Source organism: Desmodus rotundus, chromosome 1 (assembly GCF_022682495.2).
Source record: "Desmodus rotundus isolate HL8 chromosome 1, HLdesRot8A.1, whole genome shotgun sequence".
Classification (NCBI taxonomy): domain Eukaryota; kingdom Metazoa; phylum Chordata; class Mammalia; order Chiroptera; family Phyllostomidae; genus Desmodus; species Desmodus rotundus.
In genome coordinates, this window is record NC_071387.1 from 53,068,430 (window position 1) to 53,086,410 (window position 17,981).

General features: G+C 40.3%; 1 protein-coding gene across 1 annotated transcript in view; it reads left to right on the plus strand.

Moving 5' to 3' along the window:
• Positions 1 to 17,981, plus strand: part of SLC1A1 (solute carrier family 1 member 1) — a 71,292-nt gene that overhangs the window by 24,076 nt on the left and 29,235 nt on the right. Inside the window, exon 2 of the mRNA XM_024555017.4 lies at positions 8,941 to 9,081. Within this exon, the coding sequence (XP_024410785.2) occupies positions 8,941 to 9,081 (141 nt within the window). The remainder of the gene's footprint in view (positions 1 to 8,940; positions 9,082 to 17,981) is intronic.

The window sequence follows — 17,981 nt, forward strand, 5'->3', positions numbered from 1 at the left end:
CACATTGTGTGTGAAGATGTGCTTTCAGTTCCCTTGAGTATATATGTAGGCGTACGATTGCTGGGTTCTGCGGTCACTCGGTGTTTATTCTGGGGAGAACTGCCAAATAGTTTTCCACAGAGGCTCCCATTTCACATACATACGGTGTAGGAGGGTTCCAGTGCTCCACATCGTCACCAACACAAACTGTTTTCTGTTTGTTTGTGTTTGTCTGTCTGCGTGAACATCCTCCCCCTCCTCTTCCTGGCCTCCGTGGGTTTGGCCTGCTGCGTGTGGATGCCCCGGGGGCCTGGCCGCAGTGGCCTTCCACGGCTGAGTGAAGAAAAACAACAGGCATCTCCCTGCAGGGCTCTCAGGCTTGTATACATTCCATAGAAATCCTGAAACAGTTACCTGTTGGTGTTTCGAATTTAATTAGATTATTGAATCACAGTGAATATCATTCCAGAAGACACCAAAAACACTTTGTAATGCCTTTTCTTCTTTCACCGGTGCTTTATGTGCCATCATTTTAGCCCTGGCATATTTTTATTTATAAGGTAAAAGGAGATATTTCTCTACCAAGATAAATGCAGCAGACTAAGGGAATAATTTTGTAAAGTTAGTTACTCTGAAAATAATTTACCTGAACTTTTTGCCTCTATTCCTGACTTTACTGCTTTGACCTTTGTGACCAATACTCACCTGTTTGAGCCACAACTGTGTTGAGGATTTCATGAAAAAAATCTATGAAGAGTGTGTAGCCTATAGCAATAGGCTACTATTTGTTTATTACTTATTATGTGAGTAATATTTAATATTTATTTAGTATTTACTGTGTGAGCCACATACTTTTTATTCTAAGCACTTCGTATATAGATTCATTTTAAAATCACCTACTGGCTCCATGAGGTTGATATGGTATTTTGTCCATGGTTACAGATGAAGAGACTGAGGCACAGGCAGTAGGATAAGTATGTTTTTCCAGCTAATAAAATGGTGAAGTCAGGATTTGAACACAGTGCAACTACAGAGCCTGCCTTCTGAAGAATTGATGCTGAATTAGTTCTTCCCTCAAAATGTCTCATGTGATTTAATATACCTTATTTCTTCATGTACATTAAAGGCCCCTTGATTATGTATTACTCTCATCTATGTTCCCCCATTGGCCAATGTATTGCAAGAATTAGGAGGTCTGTAAAGTGAGTATTAGCTAATTGATTCCATGAGATTACTAGAGAGTACTTGGAGAAGCAATGATTCTTTTAATATAGTAAGTCCTTAATATAGTAAGATCTTTCTGATATATTATGGGACTCTCAACTTTATTCTTCACTGCCTCTGTCAACCATGTTTAAATGGACGTATTGGAAATGGTAAGAACTAAATCATTGCTGGTGCTGTAGCAGCCAGTAATATGGTGATCGGGCTACTGTGAATGGGTTCCCCTGCCATCTGAAACACACAGCAATAGAACACCCTCTCCAAAGTAATAGATAGCCAAACTCAAACTCAAAAGAAATAAAGGAAATTTCCCATGTGTCAGAAGTAAAAAGGCAACTCAAAGCCAGAGTATAAACAAAAGCTGATGCCAAGTTCTAGACCCAATGTTAGCCCTTACTGATGGGACACAGGGGTTTTAATGTCCACATGGGAACAAGATATAATCTTGGCCCACCTTCATGAAGGAGCTAGAATTAGGCCTCTGCATAAAGTCTGGAACCTCAAAGTTTGGCCCTGTCCTTGGAAAGAACACCAGAAAAATTCTACTTGGGAATAGCTCAAGGGACCTTAACATCTGCCTGTAGCTAGCAGTAAGAGGGAAAGAGAGCAACTATGAGAAAATTAAAACCCAGACATATACTTACCTAGGTGTGTGGTGTAAACACACACCACCATGTAATGCTGACTTCCTAAACTGAAAGCTAATAGGAAAATGGTCTGGATGCTTTGAAACTCCTAAGTTTCCAAGAAAAACAAGTTTCTCATAGGGATCACTTTCACAACTCAGAAAAAAGCCAGTCCCCTCCCCCAAAGAAAAGGACAGTCAAAAATTACAAACCACACAAGGAAATGACACAAAGAGAATACATGTTCCCCAAACTGGAGATGATACAACAGTCTGAGAGAATATGTACTAAGTATATTTTAAATGATTAAAGAAAAACAGATGGAATAGAAACTGGAAAATAGAAAAGTGATAGTAGGAAAAGGATTGTATAACTTCTAGAAATGAAAGTTAGAGGGTTTTAAAACTTACTTAATTAGTGAATTAAACATCTAATTGATAAAGCTGAAATAAGGATTGGTAAATTGGAAAGCAGGCAGGCCTGAGAAAATTCATCAAAATGCATCATGGAGAGATAAAAAGAAGGAATTTTTAAAAACTCCTAAATTCCCAACTATTAATATACTGAAAAGCATATTTTTAAAAAATGTACAGTTTAAACAAGAGATTACAACAGAAATTATAAGACATTTAGAACTAAACAGTGAAAATAGTAGTAATTTGTCACACTAACAGAATGCTCTGTTAGTTTCCTTTTAAACTAACATATATTGGAGAAAAAAAAGCTGACGTGGTAGGCAATCAACTCAAAAAATTAGAAAAAGCAGAGAGTAACCCGAAAAAAAAAATAAAAAAGAAGGAACAATCATTAGATAAGAGAAGAATTTAATTATATAGAAAACAAAACCAAAATAGAGAGTGTGGTGTAGAATACTCAGCAGCACTTAGAATGGATCTACCTGAACTAATATGAATAAACCCCAGAGATAAAAGGAAAAAATCTCAAAAAGAAAAGGCAGGTTACAAAATAATACATCCAGACTAGTACCATGTAACTCAAAATTTCAAACACAAACAACATTGTACATTTTAATGAGTAGAGACATATGCAGAAACCTATTAGATGCTTCCCAAACCAGACCGAATTTTCCACTGCAGGTGGCAGACAAAAAGGGATAGACGACTCAGTGTTAACCATCCCTTCTATTGACAACGCAGTGAAAACCACATCCTTGTTGACAGTGGGCAGATCCACTGGCCACAGATCCATGAAGGAAAGCATTTATTATTGCAATAACAAATCTGTATTCTTGTTTTAAACTCCTCCCCCTCAGATCCTCGAGCTCTTGGTCCAGTACGTGGCATATAGTTGGATGTTAACAAATGTTTATTTGTTACTGCTTTTTCTTGAATTTGTATACTGCAAAGAAAGTGTATGATATGCTTCCTTCCCTTGAATGTGAACATGTACAATAGCTAAATCCTTAGCTTACATCCTCTTTTGTACCTGTCCCCTTTGGTTGTTAGGAAAATCAGTAACATGCAGCAACAATGTCAAGAATTGAAATGTTTGACAGTTGGGTGATGGTCAAGACATGTCCATCCAAAGTTGTATTATTGAGCATTTTAAAAGGTGAAGATGTGTAATGAGGAAATATTTATTATATAATATTAAATGAAAAATACTAAAAACAAGACAAAAACCCTTACATGCCATAACGTGGGTGAACTTTGAAAATGTTATGCTAAGTGAAAGAATCCAGACACATACGCCACTGTATCAATCAGGATTCTCCAGAGAGACAGAATTTCTTTACATACATATCTCTACATGAGATTTATTTATTTATCCCCCCCATCCCAAGGATATGTTTATTGACTTTAGAAACAGATGAAGGGGGAGAGAGAGAGAAACATTGATCAGTTGCCTCTCGTACACACCCCAACCAGGGATCAAACCCACAACCTAGGTATGTGCCCTGACCGGGAATTGAACCCTCAACCTTTTGGTCTGTAGGATGATGCTTCAACCAACTGAGCAGCCTGGCCAGGGCTACATGAGATTTATTTTAAGGAATGGGCACACGCAATTGTGGGGGCTGGCACGTCTGAAATCCACAGGGCAGGCTGGCAGGCTGCACACTCAGGCAAGAGTTCCTGCTGCAGTCTTAGGACAGAATTCCTTCTTCTCCAGGAAAACTGTTTTTACTGCTAAGGCCTTCATCTGATCAGAGGAGGCCACCTAGGTCATCAAGGGTAACCTCCTTTATTTCAAGTCAACTAATTGTAGATGCTAACCACAATAATACTATAGCCTAGCCAATCTGACCCATGAGACTCACCATCATAGCCTCATACTGTATGACTCCGCGTACATGAAATGTCCAAAACAGGCAAACCCGTAGAGACAGAAAGCAGATCAGGTTGCCAGGGGGATGGGGAGGAGGAGGAATGGGAAGTGACTGCTAACTGATAAGGGAGTTTCTTCTTGGGATAATGGAAATGTTCTGGAATTATTTAATACATAGTGGTGATAGTTGCACAACATTGTGAATATACTAAAAACCACTCATTGTACACTTTAATAATAGTTAATTTTATGTTATGTAAATTTTATCTCAACAAATTGCCCCCAAACCCTATAATTATATAGCCATTAAAAATAACAAAAGATAAAATACAAGAAAAATTCATTTGAAATACTTAATACAGATTCTGACATACAAGGACCCTCCAAAAAAACAGAATTCTTTGGAGGGTGGGCCCCTTGTAGTACAGGCTTCCCCTGCTAGCTGAGTGTTCTAGGAACCTGTCTGTATCAGTGTGCCTGCTGGTGGTGTTGTGAGAGGCTGCCTTTGGCTTCAGTGAAACTTTTTTTTAACGCATTTGCCACTTTCATAACGAGCAATTTACGAGCACACCTGCCCACACCGTGCTGAGTGTTCAGCAGTTTTTGACTAATGGCATGACCCTCATGTCCCACCATCCCTATTCACCTGACCTCACCCCAAACAACATTTTTTTTGTTTCCCTGGATGGAAAAAGTCCTCAAAGGGAAATGTTTTGCCGATGTGGAAAAGGTGAAACAAAAACGGCAGAAGCACTAAAAAGCATCAGAATCAACAAATTTAGAATCTGTCTTGAGCAGTGGGGAAAAAGCCTCAATAGGTGTATGGTATCACATGGAGAGTACTTTGAAGGTGACTGAAGTTTAAACACATAAGAATGAATACACAATTTTTTATAAATAAATTCTGGGCTTTTTGGGTCCCCCGTTGTATAGCATATACTCAATAATTGTTAACCATTTTATTTTGATTAACTGCAATAGTAGATGGAAAAAATTGAATTGGTAAGGTTGTGGGTGAATTTTTGTATTTGTTATTTCCATTAGAGCTGTGCTAATATTGCTTATGCAGTAAATACATTTACAAGGGTTTAGACATAAAACCTGTACTGACTCAGAAGCATGTGGTTTTGAGCCAAAGTTCATGTAAAAGCTTGCATTGGTGGAGCTCCTCAGCTCTGAAGGAAAAGGTGAGAAGAGGGACAGATACATTTCACTGGAAGGACAGGATGGAGAGGTCATCCCCCCATCTAGTCAGTGTATACACGTTTGGTGCGTACACGCGGTCATTTGTTGGTGACTCCATTCATTCTGTACTGTTTATTTTCTGGTCGTCAGTATTAACCTTAGATTAGCTCCCGAGGGTGAAAAAGCACATTGTTAATATGCTTAATATAGTGGCTAGCATAATGGCATGGCTAGATAACTGTTTCAGTGATTGTTAAAGATGTTTTTCCTCTGCCAGTAATTCTCGTTTAATCAATCCAAAATCAACCTGTGTATCAGAGAACTATTCTAGGACTTTGGTTAAAAAAATCACAGAAGATTCCAATCTCTTTTTTGCAAATATTCTAAAAGAGGAACAATATTATCTTTATAAATATGAATTAAATGCAATTCAACTACTGTCACCAGATTAAATTTTTATAACTATAAAACAATGCATAGAGTACCTAAGAACAAAGGCTGCGTAGGTACAGCTTGGAGAACGGGAGGGGGATAAAATTGAAAATGAGTGGAGTAATGGATAGGTTCATGTAATTGTCACTTTTTACTTATTTTGATTTTCAGATTTATTTCTTGAACAATAATTTTTTCATAAACTTAGTGGGGGAAAAAGTCACCTATTACCTCCAAGATAAGGCCATTGAACTGGCAGTTATTTGAGACAATGGGGGCTTGAAGAGATGGCACTCCTCTGCTAAACTTAAGTTTTTGCACGTGAACGTAACGAAGAAATCTCTAGCTGAGGTTTTAATTGCGCTCCTCCCTAGTTTCACTTTTTCCTGTTTTGCCAGCATACTGAACATTTAGTGTGGAAACTGGAGAAAGCACAGCCAGCTCTCTAGGTACGAACGAGCTGCTCCTATGATCCTACATTTCAAAGTTGAGGACACCTGGCTCAGAGATGATCATAGCACTTTGGGCATTAGGATGAGCCTTTGAAGGCATCTGATCCAACCCTTTTGCCCCTACCTCTAAACCCAGCTCTTCACTATTGGGAAAGATTAAAGTTGTGGTCCAGGTACACACCTTAAAGGCGGTGGGCCCAGAACTGGAGCCTGTCCTTCTAACACCGTGCTCTTCCCAAGCCGCCTCAGTACCTGCTTGAGATCTTGCCTGTGTGGAGGAAGGCAGCCCGGGAATGAGCTCCTGGTATTTTCAGGGGCTGCAGGGTCTAGATAATGGTTTTACCTTTGGGCTTCCTTGTGGGCCCTGCTGCACAGGGCCTCCACAGAGCTATTCCATTTAGGGATGGCCCCACCAGGTGGGTCTGACCTCTGCGGCCCCAGACGGGCACTTATTCCCAGCAGCTTCTTGCTTTGAAGACCTCTCCACGCTCCTTAATCCAGTCCTAGGTTCTGTCTCTGGAACAGGGTAGGGAAGGATTGTGCCCTGCAAAATCCTGACTTCATCTTGGAACCTGAAAAATCTTTCAGTGATTTTTCTTGTCCCACATCCAATTTTTCCAAACTTGTTTGAGACCAAACCAAAGCACACCCATTTCCTAGGTATAACTCCTGGCTGAGGTCATTTGCTGGCTATGTTTTGTACTTGAGGGTCCCGGGGATGGCATGTGTGGCTCAGGGTGAATCTCCCAACCGCTTTTCCAGGTCTTGGTTGGTTTTTATATTCTTCTTTTCAATTAAAAAGAAAATACTGGAATACGATTTGTGATAACTCGAGAGCAAGCTTGAGAGAAAGCTTTCATTACTAAATACAGTAACCTACTTATAGTGCCTGTCACCTTTCACTGCTTTCAAATGACTCCTTGTGGTGAGTCTTTTCTCCCTGCCATAAAAACCCACATCTGGCCAAACGCTGAAAGAGCAAGCACATTTCGTTCCAACTGCCCCGCGTTCATTTGGGTGGAGATGATTGGGAGCACAGTGAATTGTTAGTAATGTAAACCCCACGGTCGGAGCACTTTGGCTTCTTTGCTGCTCAACAGAGCGCTTTGTGGCTGGTTTTTGAGCACAGACACATCTCCTTTATTTTTACGTACAGAGCTTTCTTTGACTTACCAGCCAAAAATTTACTTGAAGCAACCTCCATAGTGTGAGAGAAATGTCTGTTTGCTTGTTTTTTTTTAAACACTGCGCATTACAGAGTATCCTTACGGCACAGTATAGGTATGTTCCATATAGAACAGCAGAACACAGGCAGTTTATTCTGTAGGAAGTGAGCACAAAAAGCTTTTTAAATTCACTTAAAATATTTTTTAAATATCTTAACCACTCAAGAGTCTCTAATAGTAGGTTTTGAAATACGAACCAAAAGGGATTGATAATAGAGTTGTTCTGTCTTAGCTACAATTTAAGAAATGTTTATGTGTATACATTTGGTCCCCCCAAAATTTAAAGTGTCTGATCAGAAATTCAGTAATGCATGCACAACATAAAGAGATCAAGGCAAAAGTAAAATATAGGGGAATATAAAATTAAGGTAAGAATAAAGTTACTAACACAAATGTATCTTGTGAGGTTCAACTATTTGGTCTACTAATAGGCATGGGAAGTAAACCTGAATTTAAATTAAAATTCTAGTATTGATTATAATTCGCATTTCTTTTCATTGCCCTAGGGCTCTTAACTGTGCCCAAACAACTCTGAATTTTCATATTTGGGAATGAGCAACCCCGGTGATAGCCTCTGTGAATCTGCCCGCCCTTAAGTCATTTACTTCCAATTATATGTCATCTTCAGTAGCTGGTTTAGAAAGAAGGGGTTTGAAGGGGGTATGTGAGGAGTGGGAGAGTATAGGGCAGTTGGATGTATTAGAATCATTTGGAAGAGGATAAAGAAGAAATATTTAAAATTTGTGATTTTGAGTTACGAAGTCATCACAACGGAAGGATTCCATATAGACATCTTGTTAAGGCAAGCTTTCAGAGAATGTGGAACATTTCTTGATATTGAACATTCCCCTACTCACATAATTAGAAGCCTAAATGTCCAAGGTACTACTCAAGACTAGAAACTTTTTAAAAAGCCTCTTGATCAGACAAACTTGAACATGTCATTTCTAGAAAGAACTGAAAAGAATGCAAGGCATTAGAGAACATCATTGTTCAACAATGTGGTAAATATAGCAAAACAGAATCTTATGTTGCTGTTAAAATTGTAAAAGTTGCATAAACAGAAGAGCTTTTTATAAAAATTATAAAAAGTAATATGATAAAATAGAGAAAATGAAAAACAATATATAAACTATAAAATATACAAGATATCTAAGGTAGAAAAAGAATAAGGGTGGTGTATAAAAACAAAATAGTTATATTGGGTTGACTAAGGTGATTAATTTATTTTCTCACAGTATATTTGATATTTTACATTATAATAGATGTGATTGAAGGAAAATAAATGAAAACAAATTTTTCACATGAAGAATATTTTTTTACAGATTTACCATATAATCTGTACTTCTACTTATTACAATGTGATTTGATTTTTAAATCTAAAATTTACAGACTCATGGGAGATTCTCTGAACTATTTCTCTTGCCATTAAAATTTGCATTTTGGGTGAATATATTTCCGTAGAAATTTATACAGGAGAACTCAGTAGTGTTTTTTTTTTTTCTTTTCCACTTTCATTTTTCTTAGGGATTGCCGTAGGACTCTTGGTTCGAGAATACAGCAAGTTCTCTAATCTGGAGAAATTCTACTTTGCATTTCCTGGAGAAATCCTAATGAGGATGCTGAAACTCATCATTTTGCCTTTGATTGTATCCAGCATGATCACAGGTACCTTGAGAAAACTAACATTACCTACGATTATTTAAGAAGCTTTCACTTAAGTTGTTGTTCTTTTCTAATTATTGGAAAAATCCAAATGTTTTTGATGCATAACACACACACTCACACACACTCCCTACTTGGAAAGTGCGTAACATTCACTTGAGTGGAAATACTGTGTTATTCACAGAGTGGCATTGCTGAGGCATTGCTCTGCCTGTAGTACTCCCCGCCACAGACCAAATCTGCATTTGACCAGCCATGTGATGTGCTATGAGGAAGAAACCATTTTCAAACATACTGTAAATAGCACTATCCAGGGCACAGAAGTTAAAAAAAAAAGCAAGTTTTTTTTTTTCACTGAAACGTCAGTCAGTGTTTTCAGGCGCAGTGTGGTTGTCATTTTCCATCATATTTTCTGTAGGTCACTCATCTGTCTCCCACCTGCAGCTGTCCTGCCCTCAGTCCTCTCAGCGGCTGCCTTCAGGGCCTTCACCCCTTCTCCTCACCCACTTCCACTCCTCCACACAGCTCAGAACTTGCAACATAGCTGCCCTGGAAATTGGCCCAGGCGCCAGCAGCCACATCCTGTAGGACAGGTTCAATTACAGGTTTGCACCATGCTTTAAAAGCCTAGTATACTAACATCTGAACTTGTGCCACAGTTGAATTTGGGAATGATTTTTTCCTGGTGATCATTATATTGCAGTTTCCCTTTAAAGAGCCAGCTCCCTTATGTAGATTGAGATTGAGATTGATTTGGTTTATAAAAATATTATTTGTGTGGGTCTGGTAAGCCTCTCTGTGCATTTCATAGTTTCTTGTACTTAATTCTGAAAATAAGCAATATGTGGCATAACAGTCTACTAGTGTTGTCAGCTTGAAACCTAAGTTTTTATATAAATATGCAATTAATATTTTTAAAATTTACTTTTCAATGACATTTTGCATTCAGAATTATTTTGTATTAGTTTCAGGTGTACAGCATAGTGGTTATGCAGTTGTATTAAGATTCTTGACATCGCTTCATCTGGAACACTTTTCACCACTAGTGCTAGAGACCGGGGACTGATCTGTGGACAGTACTGGACACTGTCAGGGTCTCTGCACTCAGCAGTTGCATTGCTAAAGAAGCTGTAGATTTAGCTGTTGAACTTTTCAAAGGCCAAACCAATCTGACTAGAATCCCTTGGGAGCCCTGTTCTTAAATGGTTTGTTGTTGGCTTATTACAAACCTAAAGAGAGCATTTAATTATTTTATTTAGGAATTTAATTATGTTTTGAACTACTGGCTTCTTTTAGGTCCTGTATCCTGAGGGCCAAATCAGCAGACCAGTTGTTGGTACCATATAATGTTTGTTTATTTAACTTGAAATTATTGTAAGCATTTCAAATTTGGAAGATTTCACCCCAACTGGTGTGGTTCAGTGGGTGGGGTGTTGTTCCTCAAACTGAAAGGTCACCAGTTCAGTTCCTGGTCATAGCACATGCCTGGGTTGTGGGCCAGGTCCCTGATTGGGGTCATACAAGAGGCAACTGATCGTTGTTTCTCTTGCATATCGATGTTTCTCTCCCTCTCTCTCTCCCTTTCTCTCTCTCCAAAAAATAAGTAAATAAAATCTTTAAAAAATGAAATTTGGAAGATTTTATGTACGCATCCAGATTTCTAGTTTCCTCTGAAAAAAAATAAGATCAGGAGGTTTGAGATCAGGAGGTAAGAACAGTGGTTTGGAGCTCAAAGACAGCTACTCTATTTAGTTGGAGTAAATGCATTTGAGGATACTGCAGTCTCTACCACTCCCTATTGCCTAATGCCTCATCCACTTCACTAATTTATATTAACCTCTGGCCCCTGTAAGCACTGCTGTTACAACCCTTTACTGTTTTCTCCATATCAAAGACTCTTAATATTTTTTCCTTAGGCTTCTTTGAGAACCTGATGAAAGTTTTAGATTGTCTCCCAAGAAAAATGGTCGCAGTTGTACACATGTACTGTATTTTGCATGCAGTTGCACAAGGTTCATAAACCACCTGATGATCGATACTATTTAAATCTTGTGTCTTTGGAGGAAGGTATGGAAGGTTGATCCAAAGTAGGCAGCAAATCGAAAACCCATGCAGTAAACCAGGTTTTAGAAGAAAAGGTAAGACATGTATTACTAGTGGTATAATGTTGGATGTTTGAAAACATTACTGCTCTTGGCAGTCAGCAACTACTCAGATGTTTGCAGTCTGGCTGTTTTTAGTGCTACTTCAGCCTCGCACATATTCTAGGAAATGATTTACAACCTTCAGCATTCCCACTCACATAACCCAGCTGGGTTTTGTAGCTATAGTACAGGTCTGGTAATTTCTACAATTTTCCTTCACTAAACCCCTGGCAGTTAAACAGGGCTTGGAGAGCAGAGCCGCTACCACATCTTTGATGTGGAGCAGTAAAGTGGTCAAAGGTTCGAGGATCATGAACAAAGCAGGATGGAACAGTGATGCCATGTTCGTGTTTTAAATTGTCAGACTAAAAGGAAAAGGTGATAATACTAGTGTTGGCGAGGTTATGGGAATATGGGCTCAGTCATACATTTTTGGTTACTATATGAATTGAAACAAACTTTCTGGGGGGCAGTTTGGAAAATGGTCTGGTCTTTCCACTTAAAATTCTCTCTCATGCAATCTAGCATAAAGAAATAATCAGATGTGCTCAAAGATTTAGGTGCAAGGGTGGTTGTGGTAGTGTATTTTATTAAAATAATGGTGATAAATTACAAGCAATCGAAATGGATGTTAATATTAGTACTCCTAAGTTAGGATTCCATACAACTATTTAAAACTTTGTTTTGGAAACACATTTAATGAGATGTGGAAATGTTTCTTATATATAAATATATATAAAGTGGGAGCATTAAACAATTTACATAATAGGATGTTGTTTACAATCTAAATTTTATTAAAAGTTGAAATCAAAAGCAAACCGTTAACAGTGGTTCAATCTGCACAGTAAGAAAACTTGATTCCTTGGGCTTTCTTCACATTTTAAGGCAAATACATTATTTTTGTTTGTTTTGTTTAGTATTTTCTTTTTTTTAAGAAAGAAGTGAGTGGATAGATCCTACTGGGCACTCCTCCAGCCTCTGATAGTTTTCCTGCCCGTCCTGCCCAGCTCTGCCAGGCCCCTGCAGCTCCGCGGGTCCTTCCCCAAACCCTGCAGTGGAGCTCAGCCTACCCACCCTGTGGAGCGCAGTCAGGAGGGTAAAGCAGAAGTTAGAAAAGACATAGAAAGAGCCATTTTCACATTTCAAAAGCCTTCATCGTCCAAAAGATCAGTAGCTTGTTTTGTACATTAACCGGGCCAGCAGAGGATGCATGTTGAAAGCTGGTGAGAGTTGAATGAGCGAGCCCTAAGGATACAAACAGTAAAGATAGAGACACAGCAAAATTTGGGACCCAGGACTAATAATCTGAGCTGCTGCATAAAGGAAATGCTCTTGCCAGACTAACAAGTGGGAAAAAAACCCTCTGCCATCAAAGCCTCTGCTGACATGAAAATACTTACTTCATAGCTATTTTTTGTTTAAACAAGAAGAATCCCTCTTCATGTGCTGGTGAGAGTAAGCTGGCATCTTAATCAGGAAAATTTGAATATAGACTGGCTATACGAGATGGGACCAGGAAATCGTTGATAAGTTTGTTAGTGGTGATAATGATATTAGTTATGTAAGAAAATGTCCCTATTTGTTAATGCATGTAGGATTTTGTAGGGATGAAATGACTGTTGGAATTTGCCTTAAAACAAGAGAGAGAAGGCACAGTGCACATAATCTCAGGGCATCTGCACAGACAGACAGTGCAGGCACTCACAGAATTTTACCCATAATTTATATCAGAGACACATGTGTGCCATGCATGGTACGGGCCCTGTTACCATTTACGTTTAAAAGCTGTATTTATGACAAACCATGAGGGAAATAGCAGGAGAAATGGCCTGTGAACATGCCTGAGAATTGTGGCTCTGAAAAATCCTGGTCCAGGTCTCACCAGCCAGTGAGTGTAAATTCAGGTCTCACTTTCTTTCATACCAAAATTATGACGACTTGAGCCTCCTATGACCAGCTCAGGAATGGAACAACCCCTCAGCTCCCGCATCCAGAGGTTCCCAGAGCATCCTTCCAGGATGTTGTCTCATTTATGCTCAGGGGGAGGTCCCCATCTCTTCCACTCTAGCCGTTTTGCCATGGACCACTGGGCCAGAAGTGCTCCACCGAGCACACCTGCCGCCCCTGGTGTCTCCTGTGGCTGCTGCCACTCCTCTGATCCTGAGGAACTCCCCACTTTGCTTCTCCATCCAAACATAGGAATGAGAATTTAAATCTTCATAGCACAGCTGAGACTAGGCTGCCATTTGGCACAAAGTTCTATGAAACATTGAGGGATAAAAGCAGATGAAACATCAACAGCAACATCAAGCTGCTCCCTGAAGGGGCACTTCCGAGAACCTCAGGGTCCCTTAAGAGGGCTGGCCCTCTGCTTAGCCACTGCTGCCTCCGTGAGTCTGGGGCCAGCGTATTCTTCTACACGAAGATGTTCTTGGAAGTGCTGCACCCCAGACCCATCACCCAGTGCTAGATTTTAAGAGCAAAAAGTTTCATCCTGTCTTGGCACAGGAGCAGCCTCTTCTTGCAGTGATCGCCATTGTGGAATATCCCCTTCAGAGAAAACCCCTATCACAGCCACAAGCGGATGGCTTTGTCTGGTGGGCCCCATCAGGAGACTCACATCAGAATGAATACCATTAGTACCAGCTGGGTCGTGGCATGCCCACCCAACATGGAGGACTTGCACTCTTGTCTAGTTGAGGCTATGCCCAGTCTGTGCCGGTTCCTGTGCACAGTTCTCCCTCCAGAGCAAGATGCTCATTCCCACCCACAGCTGTGGTATCTTACTCTGGATTCCCTGCAAATGCAGGCTCATCAAGAAGCAACACCAGTTGCAGCTCCGTGCATTCCAAGTTTATACCAAGCCAAGAAAACTCCCTCCTATCCCTCCACCTCAAGCCACAGAGTTGTGGGTCCTAACACTGAAGACTTCGATAAAAACTTCCATGATGTTTGTACCCAGTTTCCACAGGGCACTGGCTGGGTAATGGATTTACCTTTGTGGGGAGTGTATCCAAAGACGAATGTAAGACTCCACCATGAAAAAAATTTTTTAATTGCTCCCAACTTTTAAATGTTTGTTACTCCAACTTCTGCATCAGGATTTCAAAATTTTTAGGGCTTGATCTCATCTCTCAGGAAAGAGGTTTTCTACTACTTTCTAATGAAAAAAATTAAAGGCTTAGATATCAACAGTATTTATTAAACAGATAGAGAATAGCTATGTGAGTCAATTTCTTTTCAAATGGGAGTATGCAAGATTATTTTATAAAGGGCCAGATAGTGAATATTTTGGGCTTTTTGGGCCACAGGGTCTTTATTCAACCACCCAATGGGTTGTCACAGAAGAGCAGCCATAGACAATATGGAAATGACTGTGCATAGCTCTGTGCCAGCAAAACATTTGCTTACCAAAAAAATGGGAGGCCAGCTGGGTGCTGATCCCTGCTGAGATGAAAGATTAGATTCTGAATCTCAAGATACAATCTAGTTGATGGGGCATCCAGGTGACAAAATAAACCAACACACCAAGCAAATACAGTCATATCAAGCAATGAGTGTAGAGGCCCTGCTGAGACCCTGGAGGGCACAGGGATGGGGCACGATGAAGTGAAGTCAATCAAGGCTTTTGGAGACTCCTGTTTTTAAATTTGAGCTCTGCAGATGACACACTTGGATTACTTGGGCTGGGGAAGGCATTTTTTAAAATATATGTATTCATTTACCCATAAGCAGCTGTGTGCCTGGAAACTAGCCCACATCCTGTATTGGAAAGAACTGCACCATATGCCTCCCTGAGGGGTTCATTTTATTCAGCAAACATTTTTAATCCCTATTGTATAAAAACAGACTAACAGAAAAACATCCAGGAGAGGCTGAGGGTTCTGCCACCCACCTGGTGGTGGACCACAGGTCTTCTGCCAGCCAGGTCTGTCCATGAGTCCCTTCTTAGGCAAGAAGGTGTAAGAGCTGAAAATCAACACATCACTTGGTTGTACAGCTCACTGTTAGGTAGCTAAAAGCACTTAATGTCAACTTCAGCTATGGGGGAAATATGCATGCTTTTCTTGAAACATTGGTGGTTTTTTATGCAATTCAGTCTCTTTGAAAATTGCCATTTCAAAGTGGCTTATAAACTTAAAACTCCATGCTGGAGCCTAAGATTATAAAGGCTGAGAACAAACACCTTCTTTATTTGCAACATCTGGAGCAAATAGGCTCTGACTGCATTTCAAGGGGTACCTCCTTTCTCTTTCCTCACAGCCTTGTTTGGAAATCAAGAAAACATGATTGCTTAAGCAGTTTTGCACACATGAAGTAAACATTTCCCTAAGACCATCAAGAAATTTGTGTTCTAGCCCTGGCCAGGTAGCTCTGTTGGTTACAACATCATCCTGATACACCAAGGTTGCAAGTTTGAGCCCTAGTCAGGGCCCATACAAGAAGCAACCAATGAATGGATAAATAAGTAGAATAACAAATCTCTCTCTCTCTCTCTCTCTCTCTCTCTCTCTCTCTCTCTCTCCCTCTCTTCCACTCCCCACTTCCTCCCTTCCTCTTCCTCTTTAAAAAATTGTTTTTCTTTGAAATTTGTGTTGAGTTAGAACACAGCTATTGAAGCCAAAGAACTTAGCTGTGTTAATTGCATTTCTACAATGCCTTTTGTCCAAAGAAGGTGGGGGCACATGGTATATAAGGAATGGGAATATACCCCTTGGAACAGTCATAAAATGAAAAGTGGCAAGATAAAAATATGCCCTGCTTCAGCCTCTCACTGAGATAGTAAAGCCTGGTGAGTCCACCAGACTTTGCTTCTGCCTAAACTGGTACTAGACCTGCTTCACAGCTCTGTTTGACTATGAGTTAACCTAGTACTGTTTCCTTAAAAAAAAAAAGGACTGAGAAACCTTGCGGGGATTCTAAGGAAATTCCTATGTGTTGAATGCATGGGCAGGAGAGACCACTTATTCATTCATTTATTCACTTATTCATTCATTCCATTTCTGATGTCCCAGGCTCTATGCTAGGCACTTAGACACAAAGAGGAGTCCTGTCCCATAAAGAAGGGGAGTCCATTGCAATGCTGTGTGATAAGTGCTTTGTGGGAATGAGGACAGCAACAGGGACAACTGAGGTGGAGTTCTGAAGAGAAGTTAGCAATCAGGTGAAGTGGAGTGTGCATTCCAGGCACAGAAGAAAATAGCAGAAGGCATGGCATCTTGGGAGGACAGTGAGACTGACTGGAATGCCGGAAACATGGGGGAGGAAGAAGGAAATGGAAAAGTGAGTGTGTGGCTTCATGAGGTTTGTGTGCCTTCCTGAGGGGTCTGGACTTGAGCCTGTAGGCATGGGGAAGCAAGTTATAGCAGAGACAACCTCCAGTGCTGTTGTCTCCAAAGGAGCACCATCAACAACCTTCAAGTGGGGAAGTGTGGTCAAAGAAAAAAATGACACTCGGGAAAGATGGTCAGGCAGACTTTCATTCGTGATAGGTATAGGGACCTCTGCAGTGGGATTTTGCAGTAGGGAACAGATATTGAGCTCAACTCTGAATGAATGCAGCATCAGCAAGAAGGAACTGAGGGCCAACCAGCAGAGTGAAGGGAACAGTAGGTTGATTACTAACAGGAAGCATCGGGGTAAGGAAGTTTCCGGCTAAACTGACCTAACCTGATTCATGCTGAGGGCGGGCCAGGGTAATCAGACATCACCTGGGGGACGGTGGATGACAAGGAACCTAATTAGACATCAGTAGTGATCAGATATCAAGAATGGAGGGTTCCAATTAAATTAGGATTCTTGCTAAAACTAGATTTTACAAGGAGGTATGAATGGGCCTAGGAGAAGATTCAGGAGCCTGACTAAAGTTTGGTCAAGCAGAGAATCTTTGTTAGTATCAATAAACATAAGGCAGAGGGGAAGGGGAGCCTAGTGGTTAAGGGTGCAGCCATAAGAGCCAGACTGCCCAGGTCTGAGTCCTGGCTTTGCTGTTAACTAACTGTGAAACTTTGAACAAGTTGCTTAACTTGTCCTCAGCTGTAAAACAGGAAAATAGTAGAACTGTGTCGTAGTACGTTTAAAGTGCTATCTAGTTTTTTCATTTACTCTCTTCTAACATTGTCAGAAGTGTTGACGTAAGAAACATCCAGACCTGTAGAGAATTTCTGCAACAGTTTATTTGAGGCAAAATTGACAACAGTTGCCAGGAAGCAAGATCTCAAATGCTCCAGAGAATGATAGTTTTGCAGTTTTTCTTGTCAGGGTGGTTATGCCTACTTCAAAGGTGTACTAACCCAGGTGCACAAAAACAACGGACAGGGCTTGCTTAAGGCAAAGACAACAAACCTTTTACTAAAATAGTTACATGCCTGGGACATGACTACCCACCATGACCTGCCCAGTTAGGAATTTATGATCAGGTCACCCTTGGAGCTTACTTCCGTAGACCCATTTTTCATCCACAGAAGTTAACGTCCGTGCATTGGCATTACAGACTATAGGGCCAGTATTGGAATCGAGCCACACCTGTGGGAGTGCCACAGAGCATCCATTCTAGAAATGAAAACGGCATGAAGGACTTGCTCTGCCACTGGTTTATAAAGTTCACTGGCATTCAAGTAGCTTCAACCCAGAAGCCTGAGCTGCCAGTTTCATAAAGAGACGCAAAGAGAGAGCTTAATAATAATTAGACTGTGGTAGAAAATCAGAAAAGTTTCACTGACCTTTTAGCTATCCTGTTGTCAAAGCATTCATAACAAG